Genomic DNA, 21,520 nt, shown 5'->3' on the forward strand with positions numbered 1-21,520 from the left:
TCTGAAAGACCTAGATGCTTGATCAGATTAAGATTTTTTTTTTACATAATTCCTTCATAGATGGTTTATGTACTTCAATGAAGAGGAGAGATGTCTGATTATCTGTTTTTACAGTATCAGCACCCACTATAATTTCTGCTTAAGTCCATACTCCACTGTGGGTTGCAAGGCAGTGATAGTCTATATTTATTCCTCCATTATTAGCTGAAGTATTTCTATAGAGAGAAATAACTCCTCATTAACTACTCAGTTACACAGAAGTATAGTTTATATAAGAAAAAGAAGACAAATGTTTAATTCTTTTCCTCTATTTTTTAGACTTTCAAATTAATGAGTCGAGATACAATATCTTCCAGAGGTGACCTGTTGGATGATTTTTTTAAACCATTATTATTAATTTATGGACTTAAAATTTTCAATAAGTTTCGATCCACTGCAGTTGTCGACGCTCAAACTGTTCCATATTTGGGCAGTGAGGTCCTCTTTGTGCTAGTGTCTGACTCGAGTCCTTCAGACAAGCCTCTGTTGTCTTTAGTGGCTTTCTTGCTTTCTGGTATAACAGCATATTCTATGGTCATCATTTCCTTCCCTGAACTTGGAATCATCTTTCTCCAAAAAAAAAAATGGCGTTTCCTTTCCATGGATATTGGTATTTAGAGACTATAATCTTAGCTATGGGGATGCTTGATGCTACTTAGTCTATCATAGTTCCTGGACTTTTCTGTGCACAAAGCTAGAAAATGTGTGTTTTTTTTCTTTTCTTTCTAGGATAACATACATTTTGGACTATACTAATACCCTAATCAAAACCAGTGCCGAATGATCTTGCCTTATCCTATCAAACTCAGATCTTTTCCTCCTACTTCCCAGGCCAAGAATCCCAGTTCTCAATGACAGCAATACAGCCACACGTTTGCTTTCTCTCGAAGACTCAGTAGTCTTTGACACTAGCACCCCCAGTATGGTTATTGAAAACAGTTTCAAAATCCTTGCAGGGTTTTTTTTTTTTTCCTTTATGTTATAATGCCTAGGAGTGTACACCAAAATTATTATGTTCTAAAGTTACTTATTATAATTTCTCTCTGTCTGGTTATATCACTAACTTTATGTACAATTAAATGTATTTGTTCCATTTGTCTTTATACTTAGACATATTTTTAAAATTTAATTTTAAGTCATGGGAATAGTTTCATGTATCTAAAATTCATGTAGAAAACAAAGTCTCTTTATATTCCTATATCCTCTCCTATTCCCTTAGGCGTCTATTTACATATTTTAAAGAATTATCTTTCCAATTTATGTAATAAGGGAAAATATTAAAATCGTTTATGTGTGTGTGCATATGTCTCCATGTATGTATTTTCTCCCCTTCTTATATAAGCAATAGCATATTATTCACTCTTCTCACCTACTTTTCTCATTTAATGTAACCTAGGGATTGCTTCATAATTGTATATAAAAATATGCCCCATTCCTTTTTATAGCTGCCTGGTTCTCTACTGGGTAATGAACCATTGTTTGTTTTACCAGCTTCATATTGACGGACATTCAGGTTGAGTTGTTTTGCTTTTGCTATGTTAGGTTGATTCTAATGAAGAGCCTGATATGATCCTCTCTTTGCATTTTTTTCCCTAGCTTAGGATAGACTCTTAGAAGTAGAATTGTTAAGTCGAAAAGTAAATCTACACACAACTTTGCTGTATTTTGGCAAATTCCCTTCCATAGTGGTTGTACCATTGTGTTTCCACCAAAAATGTACGAGAATGCCTGTTTTCCCACAGTCTTTCCAACAAAGTAATGTTGTCAAACTTCTGGATTTTTGACAACTTGAGGGTGGAAAATGGTACCTTACAAAAGTTTTAATTGGCATTTCTCTTATTATGAGAAAAGTTGAACTTCTTTTCATTGCTTAGAACAATTTGTATTTCTTTCAGTGAACTACCTGTTCGTACACTAGTCCATTTTTTTCTATAGGATTGTGGACTTTTTCTTTCAATTTTTAGAAGATTTTTCTATATTGTAGATGTTAACCCTTTGTCTATGATAAAATTTGCAAATATTATTCCCCATTTATCATATATCTTTTAACTTTGATTCTTGTGGTTTTTTTCTACACACAAGATTTTCAAGTTTGTTTTGTCCCTTTTGGTGGGGGGTTATGTTTATAATAAAATTTATTAATCTTCTCCCTAATTGCATCTAGATTTTGAATTATGTTGGAATAGTTTTCCTTACTCCCAGATTATAAAGATACTCACTCATATTTTCTTTCAGTATTCATATTCTTTCATTTTTTTTTTACCCTTACATCTCTGACCCATTCGGAAGTTGTATTAAAATAGGTTTTGGGGCACCTGGCTGGCTCAGTCGGTTAAGCCTCCGACTCTTGATTTTGGCTCAGGTTGTGGGATCAAGCCCCACATCGAGCTCCATGCTCAGCACAGAGTCTGCTTGAGATTCTCTCTCTCTCCCGCTCCCACTGTTCCTCCACCTGCTCTCTCTCAAATTAATGAATTAATGAAATCTTTTTTGAAAAGTAAAATTGGTTTTAAGAGTGAACTCAATTTTGGATGCCTGGATGGCTCAGTCGTTAAGCGTCTGCCTTTGGCTCAGGTTATGATCCCAGGGTCCTGGGATCGAGCCCCGTATTGGGCTCCCCGCTTTGCAGGAAGCCTGCTTCTCCCTCTCCCACTCCCCCTGCTTGTGTTCCCTCTCTGACTGTGTCTGTCTCTGTCAAATAAATAAATAAAATCTTTTAAAAAAAAAGAGTGAACTCAATTTTATCTTTTTTCCATGTAACTATCAAGTTATGCAAACTCACTTATTTAAAAGTCTGTATTTTCCCCAATAATTTGAGATATCAACCTCATTGTACACAGACACTTGCGTTTCTGGAGTTTCTACTCTGTTCCTTTGCTCAGTCTATTAATCTATCTTGTCTAACTCTGACCTTAATTTCTCATATATTTTCTTCTTACCACACCGTCTCTACTACCTCTCTATACAACTGCTACCACTAAGAGTGATGCGATGAGTTGTATTTTTACCAGCTGAGCACCTTCACCAATGTTACTTCACTTTCACCTCCCATCTGTGAAGTAGGTAGGAAGGGTACCGTGATATATGACAAATGGGGAATAATATTTGCAAATTTATCATAGACGAAGGGTACTGTGAATCCTTTTATAGCTCAGACTCCATATGTTTTGTTCTGCTCCTCTGGCAACTTCAGGATATCTTTGCCATTTGATCTACTATATTATGTTGAAATGATCTACTTATGGATAAAATTAGGTATTCCATTGTCTTACAAATGCTCGGAATATGGCAAATGCTCAGTGTTTGTTATTGGTAAACTCAGGGCAGAAACCAAAGCATAATTAAACTAAATGACTTACCTCACAGAAAACGACTGACATGGAACCAGAAACCAGGCCTCATTTTTCTCAGGCTAGAGCTCATTTTTTTTTTTTTAATTTTTATTTAAATTCAAGTTACTTAGGGACGCCTGGGTGGCTCAGTCGGTTAAGCCTCTGCCTTCGGCTCAGGTCATGATCCCAGGGTCCTGGGATCGAGTCCCACATCGGGCTCCCTGCTCTGTGGGGAGCCTACTTCTCCCTCTGCTTCTGCCTCTCTCTCTCTGTTTCTCATGAATAAATAAATAAAATATTTAAAAATAAATAAAAATAAAATAAATAAATTCAACTTAGTTAACATACAGTACAACATTGGTTTCAGTAGAATTCAGTGCTTCATCACTTACACATAACCCCAGTGTAGAGCTCATTTTATTACAGCACATTCAAAAGCATGGAAAATTCCATCCATAGGAGCGTCTGCCCCCATTTCTCAGAGCTCTGTGGTCTGTGGATCACAGCTAAGCAGTGCACATCCTCCTGGCAATCTGTGGAATCGGTTCAATATGCAGAAAGGTATCTGAGGGATGGTCTTTGTCAGCCCGCATAGCAAAAAAGAGAAAACTATAAAGCATAAAATTTCATGGAAAGACAACTTTAGCCATTTCTGGAGTGTGTAATTAGCACATAATTCTGGGGTTTTGTGAATACTTCCCGATTTCCTACTTAAGAATATATTTATCTGAATAAAGAAATACAATTCTTAAAGTAATACAGACATATATAATCAACTGTTCACCACCAACCTATTGTAGTCCATATGTTACATATTTTAACATATGATGAAGTAATCTTTCTTTGGAAATTCACAAGAAAAAAATTTATTAGTTGTAATTAAAAGTATAATAGAAAATGTTCCCGAGTTGTTTCCTTTACACAATACTCCATAAACTGAATACTTCGTAGTTTTCAGTTTTGTTTTGTTTTCCATTTCCAAGTTATAAGATCACCCAGCTACGATGAAGTAAAACTCTGCCTTCCCTCTAGCAAAGTATATAATCCTTATTTTGGCTTCTTCCTCTCTGATGACTAAATTGGAAATTCCTCAAAGCTGTAATTCAAAGCCATAGGTGACCTTAAAGAAATGATTTTTTATATGCTACCTTTTATTTTAAGGTAACTTTTCAAATGTGGACCATGCATTCCATTATGTTTAGCTGTCAAGCACGGCCTTCATTTGCATTTCTTCCCACTGCTATAATTTTGAGAACTGGCAGGTGACCAAAGAAGAAAAAATGTGCATCTACCATCTAGAGTGCAATGTAGGCTTTTTTTATTATAATTAAGTAGCATAGATATTCATGATTAGATCAAGGTCAGAGGAGCAGAACATCAGAGCCAAGGACTTAAAGGTAAAAGAATAGAAAAATTGCTTTCTAAAGTTTTTTTTTTAATAGTAATAGCTACAATCTTTAAGTTTTGCAATAAAACATTTAAAATAGCTCATCTGTTTTATTTTTAAATGTGCACGCCTGGTGTGTTTGCCATGCACATTTAAACTAGAGCTTGAAGTCTCGGTTGCGTTTTCATTCCTTTCTTTTTTTTCAACTTCCCATTTCTGCTCCTGGTGCAGAAAAGCAATTTGAAAATTATAATGACAATGGATTTTTTTTTAAAGAGAAGTCTACATGATACCCCAAATTATTTGTACAGAAGGCATGAATTTTCTATTAAGTCTTATGGATTAATCCACAGAGGTGGTGTGATGTTTAGATGGAGATGTTTTCAACAGGGTATCTCTCCTAACATTCAGGGATAACTCCCCGGTTTGATGGGGCAATTGCTGCTCTCCTTGGGCAGGCCGTTGACTGTACCTTTCCTTTTCTTGCCCTCTCCAACTAGCTTGTGATGCCCTCCCAGGTCAGCTGATCAATTTAGGATTACTACTTCTCTGCCTTCTTTTCCCTCTGACTTAAAACCCATATAGCGCACTGTCCACTCCTTCTCAATCTCCTTGATAGTCCTTCTCTTTGCTCCTCTGATAGTCTTCTAACAGATGCGAAGCCCTAGGATTCATTCCCTGGACCCCATCTCTTCACTCCCTCTTTCCTTAAGTAATCTCTAATCCACTTTTAATGTCAACTATATACCAAACACTCAAGTTCATATTGACCTCACCTTTAAACTCATACATATATCCAACTTCTAGTTAACATTTTTTTTTATGGTAGAAAACTTTTATTTTTCAATTTAAAACATTTCTACACAGTTTACCTCCCCTCTCCCTTCATATATATATACATATATAAATTTAGGAATAAGACTTCAAATCATGGATTGACCACACATGTTTAATGCTACCTTTCAAAACCTCATTAAAATAAAAATACAAGGACAAAAAGGTATAAGCGCTCAAAAATGAAAAGAACAGAAAACATGCCACTAGAAGACAAGAACTTTTCATACATTTCTTGAAGACGGGCATCGACATTTTAACTTGGTTATCTAATGGTCCTCTCAAACTTAACCTGACCAAAACCCAACTCCTGATTCACCCAGCTGCAACCCAGCCCCTTTCTTGTCTTTTCCACCTCAGTGTATATCACCAACACCCAGTATTTTTAAGGGAAAAATAAGTAGTCATCCTCAAATTTTCTCATTTCTTAAACTCCACCCCCCACCGCCATCATAAAATTCTGCTGGTTGTTCAAACACACATGCCATTCTGTCCACTTCTCTTCACTGCTATCACTATTCCAAGTCATCACTATCGCTTGCCCTCTCTCAGCTTTCCCTCTTGTTTTCCAAAACCTATTATCCACACCACTACCAGACTTCAAGAGTAGCTTTTTAAATGTATACATTCTACAATATCTCCCCTCTGCATAAAATTTCTTAATGCTTTCCCATAACACACTGAAGGCAAACTCCAAGCTCCTTACTTCAGCCTGTGAAGTGTGATCCTTGACCAACTTTTGGACCTCACCTCCTTCCAATCTTCTTACTAACTGAGGTACTGCCTCATTGGCCTTTATGGATCCTGAACCCCTCTCAGCTTCTTCTTTTTTTAAGATTTTTATTTTAGTTTATTTGAGAGAGAGACAGAGGCAAAGATAGGGAGTATAAGCAGGGGAAGGGGCAGAGGGAGAGAGACAAGCAGATTCCCCACTGAACGGGGAGCCTGACCAGGGGCTTGATCCCAAGACCCTGAGATCATGACCTGAGCTGAAGTCTGATGCTTAACCGACTGAGCCACCCAGGCGCCCCTCAGCTTATTTCTACCCTATTGACATGCCTGGCATATGCTTCCTCCATGTCTTTGGCCTACTTGCAGTCATTCAATCCGCAGCTCAAATTTCGGCTCTTTCTGCTCCCTCTATACTCTATATCCCATAATGAGTATCTGTCTTACCAGTCCATTTGGTTTTCATCATTGAACTTGCCTAATATTTTTCTGCTTGTTTAGTGTCTCCCCCGCCAGAAAGAAAACTCAGGGATGGGTGGGTCTTGTTCACTATTATATTCTCAGGGCCCTAAAAGCCTTTGGCACATAGTAGGTACTTAGTGTGTTGAATGAATGAATGATTGCTTATTCACATTTGTTTGGAATCAATTATGTGCCCTCCCTGTCCTAGCTAAAATTTTAGACCTCATTCATGCTCAATCATTTCTTGATCTTAACCGTTTTGTTTTTGTTGTTTCATATCACCCTATCAGATATAACTTTACTTGTTTAAATAAAATTCATTTTTCAAAGTGTGTATTCAGTTGAAGCCAATGCTACTCAAAGCCTGATCTATGGAGTAGTGCTGATCAATGAACAGTTTGTTACTGATATGCAACAAAATAAATACAGACACTGAGAGAAAACATGTAGAAACATTTACAGAAAGTTAGATTCTATGTCTGTTGAATCTAATAATAAAAATATTAGGACTTATATTTTATATGTCTTTGTTTTATTCTTTAGGTATTACATTTTATGGTTACTTTAAAAATGTATTGGCCATAATGGTTGAGACCTTTTAAAAATTTTTTATTGTGAGACTTTTTAAAAAAAGTTTTTTTCAACACAGCTAGTTTAAGAAGCAATAATCTAAACTATTTCTCTTTAGAAATAATATGATAAAGATATTTAACTATTTAATAAGATTGCACGTATCAGTTTACCATGCATTAAGAGCAGATAATAATTCATCTTGCAACAAATAGTGATTCGCTTAAACAAAAACAGACTGATGGGTTCAAAACACGTATTCGTTATAAGCACCTGAATTTAAAAAAAAAGGAGAGGGGAAATTGGGGAGAATACCTTTGGAAATAGTCCTTCATCCTATGAATAGTGATCACCTCATCATAAAGCCTATTCGAAAGCATAGAGTAAGTTGGATTAATGCCAGTAATAACCCTCCCATCTACACAGCACTGTTTTGCAAAAGTTGAGCAGAGAACAGACTGATGAGCAACAGAGACAAGATCATAAGGAAATGTCAGGAAGTTAAGCCTCCTAGCCCAGACCTGTTCAAATTCAGTCTCCAGACTGTTCATCAAGGCATTCTCAGTTCTCATTTTACTAAAGTCTTAAGTAAACTAATTGAAATAGCTAGGAAAGTCTCATAATAGGGCAGTTCTTCCCGCAATAATAGAAAGATGTCCCTCCTCTCTCCTAAGAGACACAACCACTCACACGGGCTTCTGTTCCCTTGGCATTCTCAGTCCCTGAGCTTTTCTGGCAATAGTGACTAAGGAGAGGCAATAGTGACCACAGGTATGAACCCATAGGAGATGCAATTATTCTGACATACTTCCACTTGACCTCAACACACTTCACAGAGGCCACCAAAGAGCCACTGCTATAATCACTCTTGGTCACTACCAATTTGGGTTGGATTTGATTCAGTGACTTAGAGGTGAAAGGTTCCATATTCAATTACCAGGCCCCCAGCTTCTTCAATTAATCAAAGGCTGACATAATAGGTCTATTACAACTCTTAAAAGAGATCAAATCAATATAGTCACTCTATAACCATAAAAAGAAATATTAATAAGTATTCTTTATTTAAATATAAAAACCAATACTTGATCACATTTATATGAATTTGGTTGGAATATATTTCATGGAGAATTTTATTATGGGAAATTTGAACATAAACAAAATGACCATCAGACTATACTTTGAATTTCTACAGTGGTCTTCCTTGGAGAAACTCAAACATTTTTACATTTATTATACCATTTATCCTACAACCATGGTTTGGTGTCTATGTAATTTGTGGAAGGATTTATTTGGTCAAGGGAGTACTATGAAAAATTGTAACAATTATGGTGGCACAGCTGAACTGCTAACTCAAAGTGGTGGGGGGGGTCCCTTATCTGTCATTGTATCAGGAAGTCCTAATGGAGTCAAAGAAAAGGTGGAATCTGAAAAATCATAAAAGAAGCAATAGTGAGGTTGCAAATCACAAGCAGTAAGTAACTGCTAACATCTGAAGCAATAAAATGCTTCGGATGCTTAAGTGACAGCCATATAAACCCAGAGGAATCTACTGGAAAAGTCAAAAGCCAGCTAATCCAATCTCAACTTTTAGTGACACTATCAACACATATAAAGTCATTTGAAGAGTTCGAAGTTTAACTTTACGTCTGAAATTCAAGGATAACGTCAAAGCAGAGAATATATCACGCTTCATCTCCATGTCAAAATAAGAAACCACCCTCTACCTGACAAGTGAGGATTATTTATTTAACCGTTTATATTAAGAAATAGTACCAGTCCTTTGTGTTAAGACTGTAAAATAAAGTTCTGGTTGCCTTATTCACTAATGAGTTAGACTTCTAAGAGATTGTGGAATTTCTTACTTTGGTGTTTTATTTTGTCACCTTTCTTTCCTTTTTAATATGTTCCCATTGATCTTACCTTTTTCATTTTTTACATTAGCTGTCAGGCACTACCTTGGGCTGGTCACCAGGATGCCAGAACCCTTGTCAGAAGCATGTTCCTTTGAATTCAGCCTCTTGGGTACTAAAACCTTTTCAGTCACTTTACTGTCCTTCATCCTTGCAATTGTAATCTTTCTGATGGACATCTCGGAAAATTGAAGAACAATTCCTTTACTAATACATAATATCTCGAATTATTTGCAGGTTGCTCCCTCCTGACAACCTTTGGTGTGTTTATTAATGCACTGAAAATATGCTGTCTGCGCTATTGCCGTCTTGCTGGAGATGTGACAAGCTGGTTAGACCATGCCAAGAAAAAAAATGGCGGTTGCTATAGTGAGCTCCACGTAGAAGATACAAAATTTTTCTTCACCCTTCTCCCTCTCTTCATTTTTCAGCTCCTCTACAGAATATGCATTATGCAGGTAAGGAAGGGTAATGAGTACTGCCCCAATAATAATAAAATGATTTTATGTGAACATTACAAATAAATATTTATTTTCACCCCATCAAACTCTTCTCGTACACTTTGTCAGGCAGTTATCCTATAAATGTTTCTCATCATTACAGGCTCTAATTTCAAGAGACAAGTGGGGTCAGGCAAAACATACCTGAGGAGAACCCAGTGTGTTGTTTCTCCTGTAAAACTGGAAATGTCTTTCAGAAGATGCGGACGATATTTCAGAGTGCATAGTCACAAGGTATAAGAGCAATGCACAAAAATATGAGATCTGTGAGCAATTATCCAACCTTTTTTTCAGCCAAAGGTTTGCCTTCCTCCTTCATTAAACCTTTAAAATCTAGTACTAACATGTAGCTAACTTGACTGATTTAGGTACCACCCCCTGTACTCAAGTATATGTTCTAATGAACAAGTGATTATTTCCCCACCCACCCTTAGTTTCTTGGTGAATCAGTCCCTATGCTGTGGAGAAATTAGAGGTAAAACAGCAAGTCCAAAGTACCTTTTATAAATATATGTGATCAAAAAACAATTTTACTATGATAATGGTCAAAGACAAACTTACGAAGAAATATAAGCGACTATAAAGTCTTTGAAGAAATTCAGGACTATATTTGCTGCTAACTTGGAATTTAGATGGCTAATGAGTGAGTTACATTCGTAAACCTCAGAGCAATAGAGCTAAAAAGAAACTTAGAGATTAACTTACTCAACTACTTCATTTGTTGAAGAGGAAACTGAGGCTCAGAAAAATTAAGTGATTCTGGAAGGGATAGCTAAGTCACACAGTTAATAATAGTGAGAGGAAAAACAAATCTACCTGCTGACTCTTAGGACAATGCCTGCTCTAACTGACCAGAGGTCAGCAAATTACTGCCTTCCGGCCAAATCCAGCTTGCTGCTGCTTTTTTTTTTTTTTTTTTTGCATGTCCTGCAAGATAAAAAGTTTTTAAATTTTTATACGCTTGAAAAAAATCAAAAGAAAAATATTTTATAAAGTATTATTGGAACACAGCCATTCTTGTTTATTTCTCATACTATGTCTCCTTGATGCATGAAAACAGCAGGGTTGAGTGGTTGCAATAAAATCAGTATGCGGAAATATTTTCTATCTGGCCCTTTGCAAAAAAGTTTGCCAAGAACCCTTGCTGTAAACACTGCATGAAAGCTAGGTTAATTTAGCAGATTCAACATCTCTCCTGACTCCACAGTAGGAGCTGGCACAAAAACACAAAAATATTACCCATATATATAATATTTAAAGTCATAAAGAACATCTTAAAAGGGCAAAATTAATAATAAGGACAAAATTACTAAGTAGTCCATAGCTAGCCTTGAACCTTCTGTGCAAATAGCACAAATTACTGATTCTCTATCTTCGTAATGCAGTGACACTTGCTATTTCTTTTGACTAAATTTGAGTCTTTTCTGCAAACTGTCATAAATTTTTTAATTTGACATAAATTACCATAAATTTCAATAAACTGAATTTTAACTATCTCACCAAATCTAGATGCCCAGGTATTGCAAAGAACAAAAGCTACTAATCCTTGATCACCTATACAGGTCATAGCTCCTAAAAGATGACTTCATAGTATCTAACTTAATCCCCATAGCACACTTACCGTGGCTGTTATTATGATCCTAAATCTGTGGCTCAGAGACATGAAGTAAACTGTAACTTGCTTGCAGTCACCCCGCTAATATATGGCTGTTATCAACACCCACAGTTTGTTATTACCCACAATGCCTCTCTTGCAGCTGGGTTAAAAATCCCTGATACAGACATATAGGTTCCAAAATTATACACAGTAATGTAATGCCAGAAAATTCCAAAAAAAGAAAAAATTTAGAATGTACTTCTCAAGGGAGGCAGAAGAAACTTCCAATGGGATAAGGCTGAAATTAGATTTTTACCTTCAGATGAAATAATCACCAGCATAAAGGCGATCAAAGTACCAAGAATAAAACATCCTTGAATTCCATATTTTAAATTTAGTAGCCATTACTGACCTTCAGTTCCAAGACATACATTTAAAATATGTTGATATTAAGGCAGATGATGTTGCCATTTGACATTACTGGCCACTCAAAGGTGAAAATGAATCTCTATTGACAGCAATTATTTCTGAATACTCAGAGGCTTGTATGAAATAAAAGTATTTAAAATTTTAAAAGGGGATGATTTCAGAACTTGAGGCAGAAGCAGAAATGATTTCAAGCTTTCAAGACACTGGAGCCTTTTCTTAGATTAGGCAATATATTAATATTGCTTCACTAAAGATTAATAGTACATTTGCCACATTATTAAGTTAACAGATTTCTGTGTCTGTGATTCATGCCGATAATAACTTTATTCCTATTAACAATAATTCTCATTTGAAATCAGTAACAGAAACTTCCAAGTTATGCTGCGAGCCTTTTAGTCTTTGAGCGGATCTGCTGCCAGCACTTTTTTTTAAAAAAAACATCATTCATTTTCCTCTGATTGGAGGATACATGCTTAATAATTTTATAGAAGTAGGGCAGAACTAGCTAATGTTCCCTTCAGTCTTGCCATCTGCACCCAACCAAGGCAATCCTTGTTTATAATCCTAAAGGTCACATTAAAGATTGGAAGATGAATTAACACCAGGACAAATTTTATATAGATAGAATGTGAAGATATAGTCCATTCCTGGGTTTAGGTAGTTAACACAGCAAGGGGCTCATTTTACAAGTGGTGGGCTCGTTGACAACTATACTTACGACTCTGACTCTTCTTATACCCTCTCAAATTGTACAGTTGATAACAGAGGAGTTGGTGAAAAGTCTCAAACAGGAAGTTATCATCTGGATATTTGAGCAGGGCTGCTCTCCCAATATGGCGATAAGGCAGAAATCCAAACATAGTGCACGCACGGCAAGAAAAAATGGTTTGGAGAATCCATTTCTTAAGGACAAGACTCAGGTTGACTTCCTTTCCAAGTGACTTAGCAGTTTTGTGCTCCACTGGAAATTAAAGAAATACTATGCACTGTGAGTGATAATGATGAGTGATTGCAACCAAGTTCACAAACTAGAAAAGCAAAGAGATGCCCTCGTTCCTGTGACACTGTGCTTTTTAACAAGAGGTTTGGCATACTTGAAGAGGCTCAAGTTCAGGTTACACTTTTAGTTAGGATTAGGGTTATTTTAAAAAATGAAGAAATTCTGACACTACACTGAGGGTCTGGGATGGGATAGCGGTTTTCTTTGTTTGGCTTTGGGGGAATTTTGTTTGTTAGGTTTTCATTTCTTATCTGTTAGTTTATTATGCAAACGTTTTTCACACAGTTTCCTTGATGGTCCACTAGTGTCACACACTTAGTTTAAAACAAGAGTGTAAACACAAGTATATTTTGTTTTTCTTCTTTCGTGTTATTTGTCTCATTTTAGAAGTGAAGCCTATCCAAGGAGCCAACAAAGACAACCTATGACAAGTACTATGTATCTACATTGGGCCCCTCTTCTTAGTAAAAATCATTCCTACCTGTTTTGCCACCAAACTAAATGCTATACAAAGGATTTTTTCTAGCCCCCAATGATTTTCATCAGGGTAAAAACAAACATCCTTAATACTTTCTACTGGTTTTCAACTTATTGTTTCAGGGAAAAGTCTGTTTGCTTAGATACAAAGTTGTACTTTTTTAGTCAGTTATTTGATTTCTTATGTGTCATCCTAAGCACAAAATTAGGGTCACCTTTACTTTCCATAGGAAAATTAAGAAGTTAGACGGGATGACAAAAGATTCCTCCATAAAGAATCAGCAGTATTGTCAATAGACTGAACAGAGCTCATACTGCCCTTTGTCAGCTCATAATTGGGATGTTGAAGATCTGGGGAGCATTCTGATCATCTGTCACAGAGTACTTGCACGGGGCGAAGCGTCTGCTACAACTCTTTCTCCAGAGTTAAGCCACTCTCTTAATGCCTGGCTGCTTTCCCCCTCAAATACAGATTCCTTCAGGATATTATGTGCAGACCATGAATTCCAACCGGAATTTGGATGGATTTCTTCTGCCAGTTGCAGTAATGAATGTCGTCAGCACCCTACCACTATTAATTCTGGCGCCTTGTATAGAGTATTTCAGCACTTGCCTCTTTCCCTCGAAGAGAGATGGATCATTTCTGTTGGCATGCATTAGTAAGTACAACTTAGCATCTCAAGTGAATTGTTTGCAACATTTTAAAATAAAAAAAAAAGTCTGCTAAGATCTAAGCTAGCTGTATGTTCTGGAGTAGAGACCCATTTTGACAAATTGGGAAGAAAATGAATTTGAGCAGAATAACATCCAGTTCCTCAAGTCTCTACGCAGATATCAGCAGCCCATTTTCTTCCCAACCTTTTATGCTTCCTCAGAGGACACAGCTGATGTAAAGACCCGGTGAAATTTCTGGTACTACCAAGCAGCCTATCTTCCCTTACTCCTAAGACAATGCTGAGTGTGTTCTTAAAAATTAACAGAGGTTGGGGTGCCTGGGTGGCTCAGTCGGTTAAGCGGCTGCCTTTGGCTCAGGTCATGATCCCAGGGCCCTGGGATCGAGCCCTGTGTCAGACTCCCTGCTCAGCCGGGAGTCTGCCTCTCCCTCTGTCCCTCCCCCACCACTTGTGCTCGTGCTCTCTCTCTCTCTCTCTCTCTCTCTCTGTCTGAAATAAATAAATAAAATCTTTAAAAAGAATTAACACAGGTTAATGAACCCAGAAAATAATGCTTGGGAGGGATTAACTTCTGAACCAGTAGCAAATTTACTAAAAATTAGTACTGTGATTCAGAGTTTCTATATAATACTTATTCATAAAGTAAGGTATATAGCAATAATTTAAAGCATTTTTTCCCAGCTTTATTGCTTTTCCAGCTTAATTAACATCTAACATTGTGGAAATCTGAGGTGTATGGTGTGATGATTTGATACAAGTATACATTGCAAAGTGTTTACCACAATAAGATTAGTCAACACATCCTCTACCTCACATAATTGCTGCTTTCTTATTATGGTGGGACCACTAAAGCTCTACTCTCATTTTTGAAAGGGAAAGAAATTAGGTCACCGTACTCAGAACACAAGCAATAGACCATAAAATAAAATTTCTCCAATTGCAATGGGAGAGAAGAAACTGAAGTCCATTCTGCTCACACTCTGCCTCTGCCTGGACGAGGTCCCTCAGGCACCGCCATGGACCAGGGGACAAGTGCTGGTACAGCCAAACCACGCTCAACCTGAGTCAGAGATCTGGGCCTCAGCCTCTGCCCTGTTGCTGAGCTCCTGCTGCATGACCCTGAAAAGCAGCCTAACCTTCCTCGTCTTCTAATTCACTTATTTTGTTCACTAGGGGCATACCCTCGATCAATTTGGGGTCCCGCTGTTCTGGAAGACTTTCAAAATCACTCCGGATGACATCCGTGACTGGAGCATAATCCAGACACATAGTGAAAGCTCTAATAAATGTTAACTAGTATTGAGCCATCATGTGTAGGGAACAGGTCTAATTGGTGGACATAAACAGAAAGCAAAGGGAATTTGAAACACTTTAGAAATATCATATTATGATAACCTAATGTCTTATGGTCTTCTTGAGAAATAACTCTGTTGAAATAGGGTCAGACATCTAGAAGATTCTCTTCTCTTATTTAACCTGTTCTTACACTTAATTCCTCTCTTTTAGAGATCAGTGGAGACCACACGGCCTTTTAGTAACCCATTATTACATTTTTGGGGCTGTTTCTCTGTAGAAGTTATTTTTAGGGAGCATGCTTCTTGTTACCAAAGCCATCAACCAGATCACCTCAGATCACATCACAGGGTAGATTTGTTTTTGGAAAGAACTCAAAGTGACTAAACTTACCTCAGTGTATGTTGTTATCTCCAATTACAGAGGTCTTTAGCAAATAACCTTTTTTGATTGAGTTCTTAAGCCTCTGACCCCAACATTATTTATCGTAATTGGTTTAGGCAAACTATAAATCTTACTAGGTTTTGACAATCCTTAAGTCTTAAAAAGTGCTTTTTGGTCTGCCAGTGTAAAAATTCTAAAACCAATATTTAGTGAATGCCCAACACTATTTCAAGAATAAACAAAAAGCAAGACATCATACATGCCCTCAGCAAGCACACTATATTTTTAAAGATTTTATTTATTTATTTATTTGAAAAAGAGAGAGTGCCCACATGGGGAGGGGCAGAGGGAGAGGGAGAGAATCTCATGCAGGCTCTGTGCTGAGTGTGGAGCCTGATGCAGGGCTCAGTCTCACAACCCTGAAACTATGACCTGAGCTGAAACCAAGATTCGAGGCTTAACCAATTGAGCCACCCAGGCACCCCCAGCAAGTACACTATTAAAACAGAATGAATGCAGGACAAAATGGGGGTAATTTATATTGCAAAATGCCAAAAACTTCAGCAGTCTTGTACAGTATAATGGAAATCCAGTCTGGGCTCCCAAATTATGCTTAATTACTATTTTTTTTAAATTGGGCCATTTTAGGAAAATATGCTTTACAGCATTGCTGAAAGAACTCCATTAGAAGTCTTCCCTGAGAATAAGATATCTGAAATTCATTTTAAATATGGGCAACTTTTTCTTGGACAATTCTCCACTCTTACATATTTAAAATCCTTTCTATTCTTTAAAAGGGGTATGTTTTTTATGGATGGAGGAAAGTTAGGCAGAGTTACCTAACATATCTCATATATATGAACTAAATATTCCCCTTCAAGAATGGTAACAGACTTGTTGGACAGGAAAAAGAAAAATCTAGACTCATTAAAAAAAAAAAAAACTGAGCTATGTTCCTCTGAGTACAGAATACTGAATTCAGTTGTTTCTAAGCCAGACTCCATTCATTTGTTCATTTACATACTTGTTCATTTATTTGCATAATATTTTGCTATGGGAATATAAAAAAAGTGTGATGATATGCATCTTTTAAAACTAGATGTTTGCTTCAGTTCTTCATATTCCGTTTATGATTATGGAAGATTAACAAGTTTCATCAGGACATACAAGCACAGACTTAGGGTATTTTTTGGTAGTAATTTACATAACTGAATTAGTCCAATATTAAAATCTCCTTTCACTTTGAACCCAAGTGCCTTGAAAATGTGAGTGGCGTATATAAGTACATAAATTGTGAACAAATATTTATGAGTTCCTAACTTGAACCTAGGCGCCTTCTTATACAGATCCCATTTAGCATCATAATAAACTGTCATTTAATAGGTCAAGGGTCTAAAAGAGAATAAATGCCATTTGAATTCAGGTCTTCTCATTCTAAGACCATTGCATTATTATTATTATTATTATTATTATTATTATTATTCCACTTACCAGCGAAAAGTAATTGTTAGATGATAGTAGGTAAATAAATTATCATTATAATTTGGAATCCTTACTGCTATTTCTTTTATTTTTTTGTTAAGATTGTATTTATTTACTTGAGAGACAGTGAGAAAGAGCACAGAGGGAGAGGGAGAAGCGGACTCCCCCCTGAGCAGAGAGCCCAATTTGGGGCTCAATGTAGGGCTGGATCTCAGGACCCTGGGAATCATGACCTGAGCCAAAGGCAGATGCTTAACTGACCAAGCCACCCAGATGCCCCCTTACTACTATTTCTAATTAAGGCTCTGCAATGAATAAAAAAAAAAAAATCCTTTCGTTGCTACAACAGGCAGTTACTGCTTAGACCCCCCACTTTCTTCCACATTCATCATCCCCCTTCCAGGGACTGTCATGTTTCAGGAGGCAGATGGTGCAGACAGTGCCAATGCCTAGTGTTTGACATGGATAATCACAGCCCAGGCCAAGAGTGAGGGATGGGGAAATCTTACTCAGTTGGTCAAACTAGAAATTTAATAAAGGAAAAAATAAACTTACTTTTTCTGTCTAGCTCATAAACAATGCAACGAGAGAAGGGTTTCTGATTCAAGATAGGACAGTCTTGACTTTATCGCCTAAAGAAATCAAAGAGTATAACACAGTACCAACTATAAAGAATCTCCAAACCTTCCGGAACTGTGAAAGGCAAAGGCTTGCTATGCTCAGAGTTGTATCAAGACTGTATTCTCCTAACATTACATGTGAGCAGATTTATCTGTTTAAAAGTCAACCTTAATTCACCTAAAATGTAAAATCAGTGATATTGCGATTTATCCTGTCATAATTGGACATACTTCATTTTAGCCTTTTTCAGTTCAAAAATGTTTATACTAGGAGTATTGCCTTTCCTTAATGTTAATTAAAATCCTGCAGTATGTGGTATTTAGTAGTTACTGCTGACATACACAAGTATTAATCTGACTAAAATTAGCCTAATTAAGATTGTTATTAAGTCTTGCATAAAGCAGAAGTGTATATCACAGTAGGTAGCAATTATCTTGGTTTTTAAATAACATTTAAATTGAAATGTGGATGAAGTATATTCAAATATCTCCCAAGCCTTCCTCTTTAAAATAAAAACTTGAAAATTCGAATTGTAACCCCAAGTCCTTTATGATAAAGGGACAACCAAGGTGTTGGTAACTTTTTACGTAACCAGTAACTATACTTGTTCTAATAATTGGCATTGATAAAAGGTTCCTTTCTGAGGGCGCCTGGGTGGCTCAGACAGCTAAGCAGCCAACTCCTGGTTTGGCTCAGATCATGATCTCATGGGACATGAGAATGAGCCCCGCCTGGGGCTCCACCCTCACCATAGAGTCTGCTTGAAGATTCTCTCCCGCTGCCCCTACCCCCCCTTTCGCACAAGCTCTCTCTCTATCTCTCTAGAATAAATAAATAAATCTTAAAAAAAAAAAGGTTCCTTTTTTGATTGGAGCCAAAGTGCTTAATAAATTAAAAATTGAGTCAAGGGTCCAATCACCTTCATTGAAAATAGGATTATTTTAGGGCATCTGGGTGGCTCAGCCGGTTAAGCATCTGCCTTCAGTTCAGGTCATGATCCCAGGGTCCTGGGATCAAGTCTCGCATCAGGTTCCCTGCTCAGTGGGGAGTCCACTTCTCCCTCTCTCTCTGCTCCTCCTCCTGCTCATGCTCTCTCTCTCTCTCTGTCAAATGAATAAGTAAAACTTTTTAAAAAGAAAGAAAAGAGAATTATTTTAGCAAAACCGCTTCTTTGGTCATTACAGTTTTAGAACTGACGCATTTTTTTTCCAAAAAAAATCACAGTGCATACCCATTGAAAATATCTGATCGAAGGAACTGTAAATATTAAAGAAGCAATGTGTAAATATCTAGCCTGAACCATTCATTCATTTGATTGTTCATTTGTTTCATAAAAGCACATTAGTGTTCTCAAGTTCTTATTTTTTTTTAAAGATTTTATTTATTTATTTGACAGAGAGAGAGACAGCGAGAGCAGGAACACAAGCAGGGGGAGTGGGAGAGGGAGAAGCAGGCTTCCCGCAGAGCAGGGAGCCCAATGTGGGACTCGATCCCAGGACCCTGGGATCATGACCTGAGCCGAAGGCAGACGCTTAACGACTGAGCCACCCAGGCGCCCTCAAATTCTTATTTTTAAAGTGGACATCAACAATGGATTAAATTTGAGGTAAAGTAGACCAACTAGTACACCAACTGAAGCAATAATTGATATCTTATAGATACACTTGTGTATCTGATCTCTATGTAAATGAGTTACCTGCTCCATATTTAGAAATTAAAACACCAACTGAAGTTGACTCTCCTGAAATGAGTTCCAGTGGTCTAAAGAGAAACAAAAGACAGAATATGTATAGCTCAGTTCAAATATAGGAACATACCACTAATAGGAACAATGAAAGTAAAAAACATGCCATTCTAGTAGTGCGTAAGTAATATCTTCTGCAAAGGCAGCAGATACATATGACAATAAAATCATAGCTGTCTCTGTGAAAGTGGTTTATGGACACCCGTATGTTCTCACATGAGCAAATTTCCTATTCTGGGAATTGGCCAAAATCATGGATCATGGCTCAACAGAATTTCATACTCACAGTTGTGTTACATACCAGAGACTCATACATCAGACTACCCGTAAAAAAAAAAAAAAACATAGTTTTCTCAGTCAGTAAATTTAACCAATAACTGAAGAATCTTAACATATCTGTTTTTTAGTATTATATTTTGCTTCAATATGGAATGGCAATGTTTGAATAAATTCTGACTTTCCTTTATTTCATTGTGGTCTAATTTGGAAAATTATTACACAGCAGGGTAATAGAATAAATGGTAAGAGCTTCAAGACTCTTATGGACTTGTCTACAACCGCACAGCCAATATTAAAACATACATTATTTATCCGAATATATCTCCTTTGGAACCATGTGCTTTATCTTGTAAATACAAATCTGCTAGAAGTTTAAAATGTGTACCTTCTGATAAACTGCGCTCTGCTTTGGACGAGTTATGATCTCATAGAAGTTAAGAATAAAAATGGAATGGATTAAATTTAGGTTGGAATCAAACTTTGTTTTGAATTTTAAGAAAGTCATTTTTCACTAGCATCAGAGTGCAGTAGCAAATAAAAAGCAAATGTAGTTATCTAGATCCTTCAGGTAAAAATATGCTTTGCCCTAAAAGATCTGGGTAAGTGAGTTAAATATTTGCGCTTCGCTTGAATTTGTCTGGAGAACCGTCTTGCATTGGATTTTGCTAGATTAGGTCTCATAGTGCTTTATGCCAGAGTGGTCCTTCTCAAAGTTTTATGTGTACAGGAATCTCCGATGCTTCTTGTTTAAATGCAGATCTGATTCAGGGCTTCTAGGGTGGAGCCTGAGATTCTGCAGGGCTAGCAAGCTCCCAGGTGATACCTATGCTGCTGGTCAGGGACTACCGTCTGAGTATCAAGGACAGAGAAAGAGGCCATTGAGACTGCTCTGTCATGTTTCATGCTGTGTATGGGTAGCAGGAGCCCAGGAAAAACTGCCACTATTTCTCATCCATTCAGAGCTAAAATTCAGGAGTATGCAATAAAAGCTGATGGCTAAGCCAGGGCCAAATCCGGCCCACCATTTGTTTTTACATGGCCGGCAAACTAAGAATTATTTTCACAGATGAACGTTTGCTCTTGATCTGATGATAAGAAGGAGTAACTTTAAACACCAGTTAAGTGAAATTCCATCACCTCCCCAAAAGTATTATTATTTTGAATTTCATCCATAAAAAACATATTCTATCTCTTGTTGCATGAATTATCTTTGTATCTTCAAAATTTTTCCCTTTTGTCCCACAAAATCAAAAATGTTTATTATTGGGTTTTTACAGAAAAAGAAATTGTGATATCTTGTCTAAGCTACTTCCTCTAATGATATAAACTTCTCTGAATAAAATACAACCTTGTTTACATAGTACAAGGTGATAACCAAAAAAAGGGGGGTGAGGCGGTGGACTTGATTTTTTATCTAGATTACCCTAAATTAGTTAGGATGAAGGGCATATTAGAACACTCTCATAGAATTCAAATTCTAAAACGAGAAAGTTTGAAAACTTATTCTTACCTACCTCAACACTTTCTTTACAGTTCATATGATTATCATGGACAATATAGTTTGTGCGATTTGTACAACTTAATTTTTTTTAAAGATTTGATTTATTTATTTGACAGAGAGACACAGCGAGAGAGGGAACACAAGCAGGGGGAGTGGGAGAGGGAGAAGCAGGCTTCCCACCGAGCAGGGAGCCTGACTCAGGGCTCAGTTCCAGGAGCCCGGGATCACGACCCAAGCCGAAGGCAGACACCCAACCGACTGAGCCACCCAGGCGCC

The 21,520-nt window shown here is 37.0% G+C and overlaps 1 protein-coding gene across 1 annotated transcript in view; it reads left to right on the forward strand.

Moving 5' to 3' along the window:
* The window catches only part of SLC15A5 (solute carrier family 15 member 5), a 93,705-nt gene that overhangs the window by 16,529 nt on the left and 55,656 nt on the right, over nucleotides 1-21,520 (forward strand). The window contains exons 4-5 of the mRNA XM_027595350.1: nucleotides 9,501-9,721; nucleotides 13,739-13,925. Of these exons, the coding sequence (XP_027451151.1) occupies nucleotides 9,501-9,721; nucleotides 13,739-13,925 (408 nt within the window). The remainder of the gene's footprint in view (nucleotides 1-9,500; nucleotides 9,722-13,738; nucleotides 13,926-21,520) is intronic.

Source organism: Zalophus californianus, chromosome 9 (genome assembly GCF_009762305.2).
Source record: "Zalophus californianus isolate mZalCal1 chromosome 9, mZalCal1.pri.v2, whole genome shotgun sequence".
NCBI classification, from domain to species: Eukaryota; Metazoa; Chordata; class Mammalia; order Carnivora; family Otariidae; genus Zalophus; species Zalophus californianus.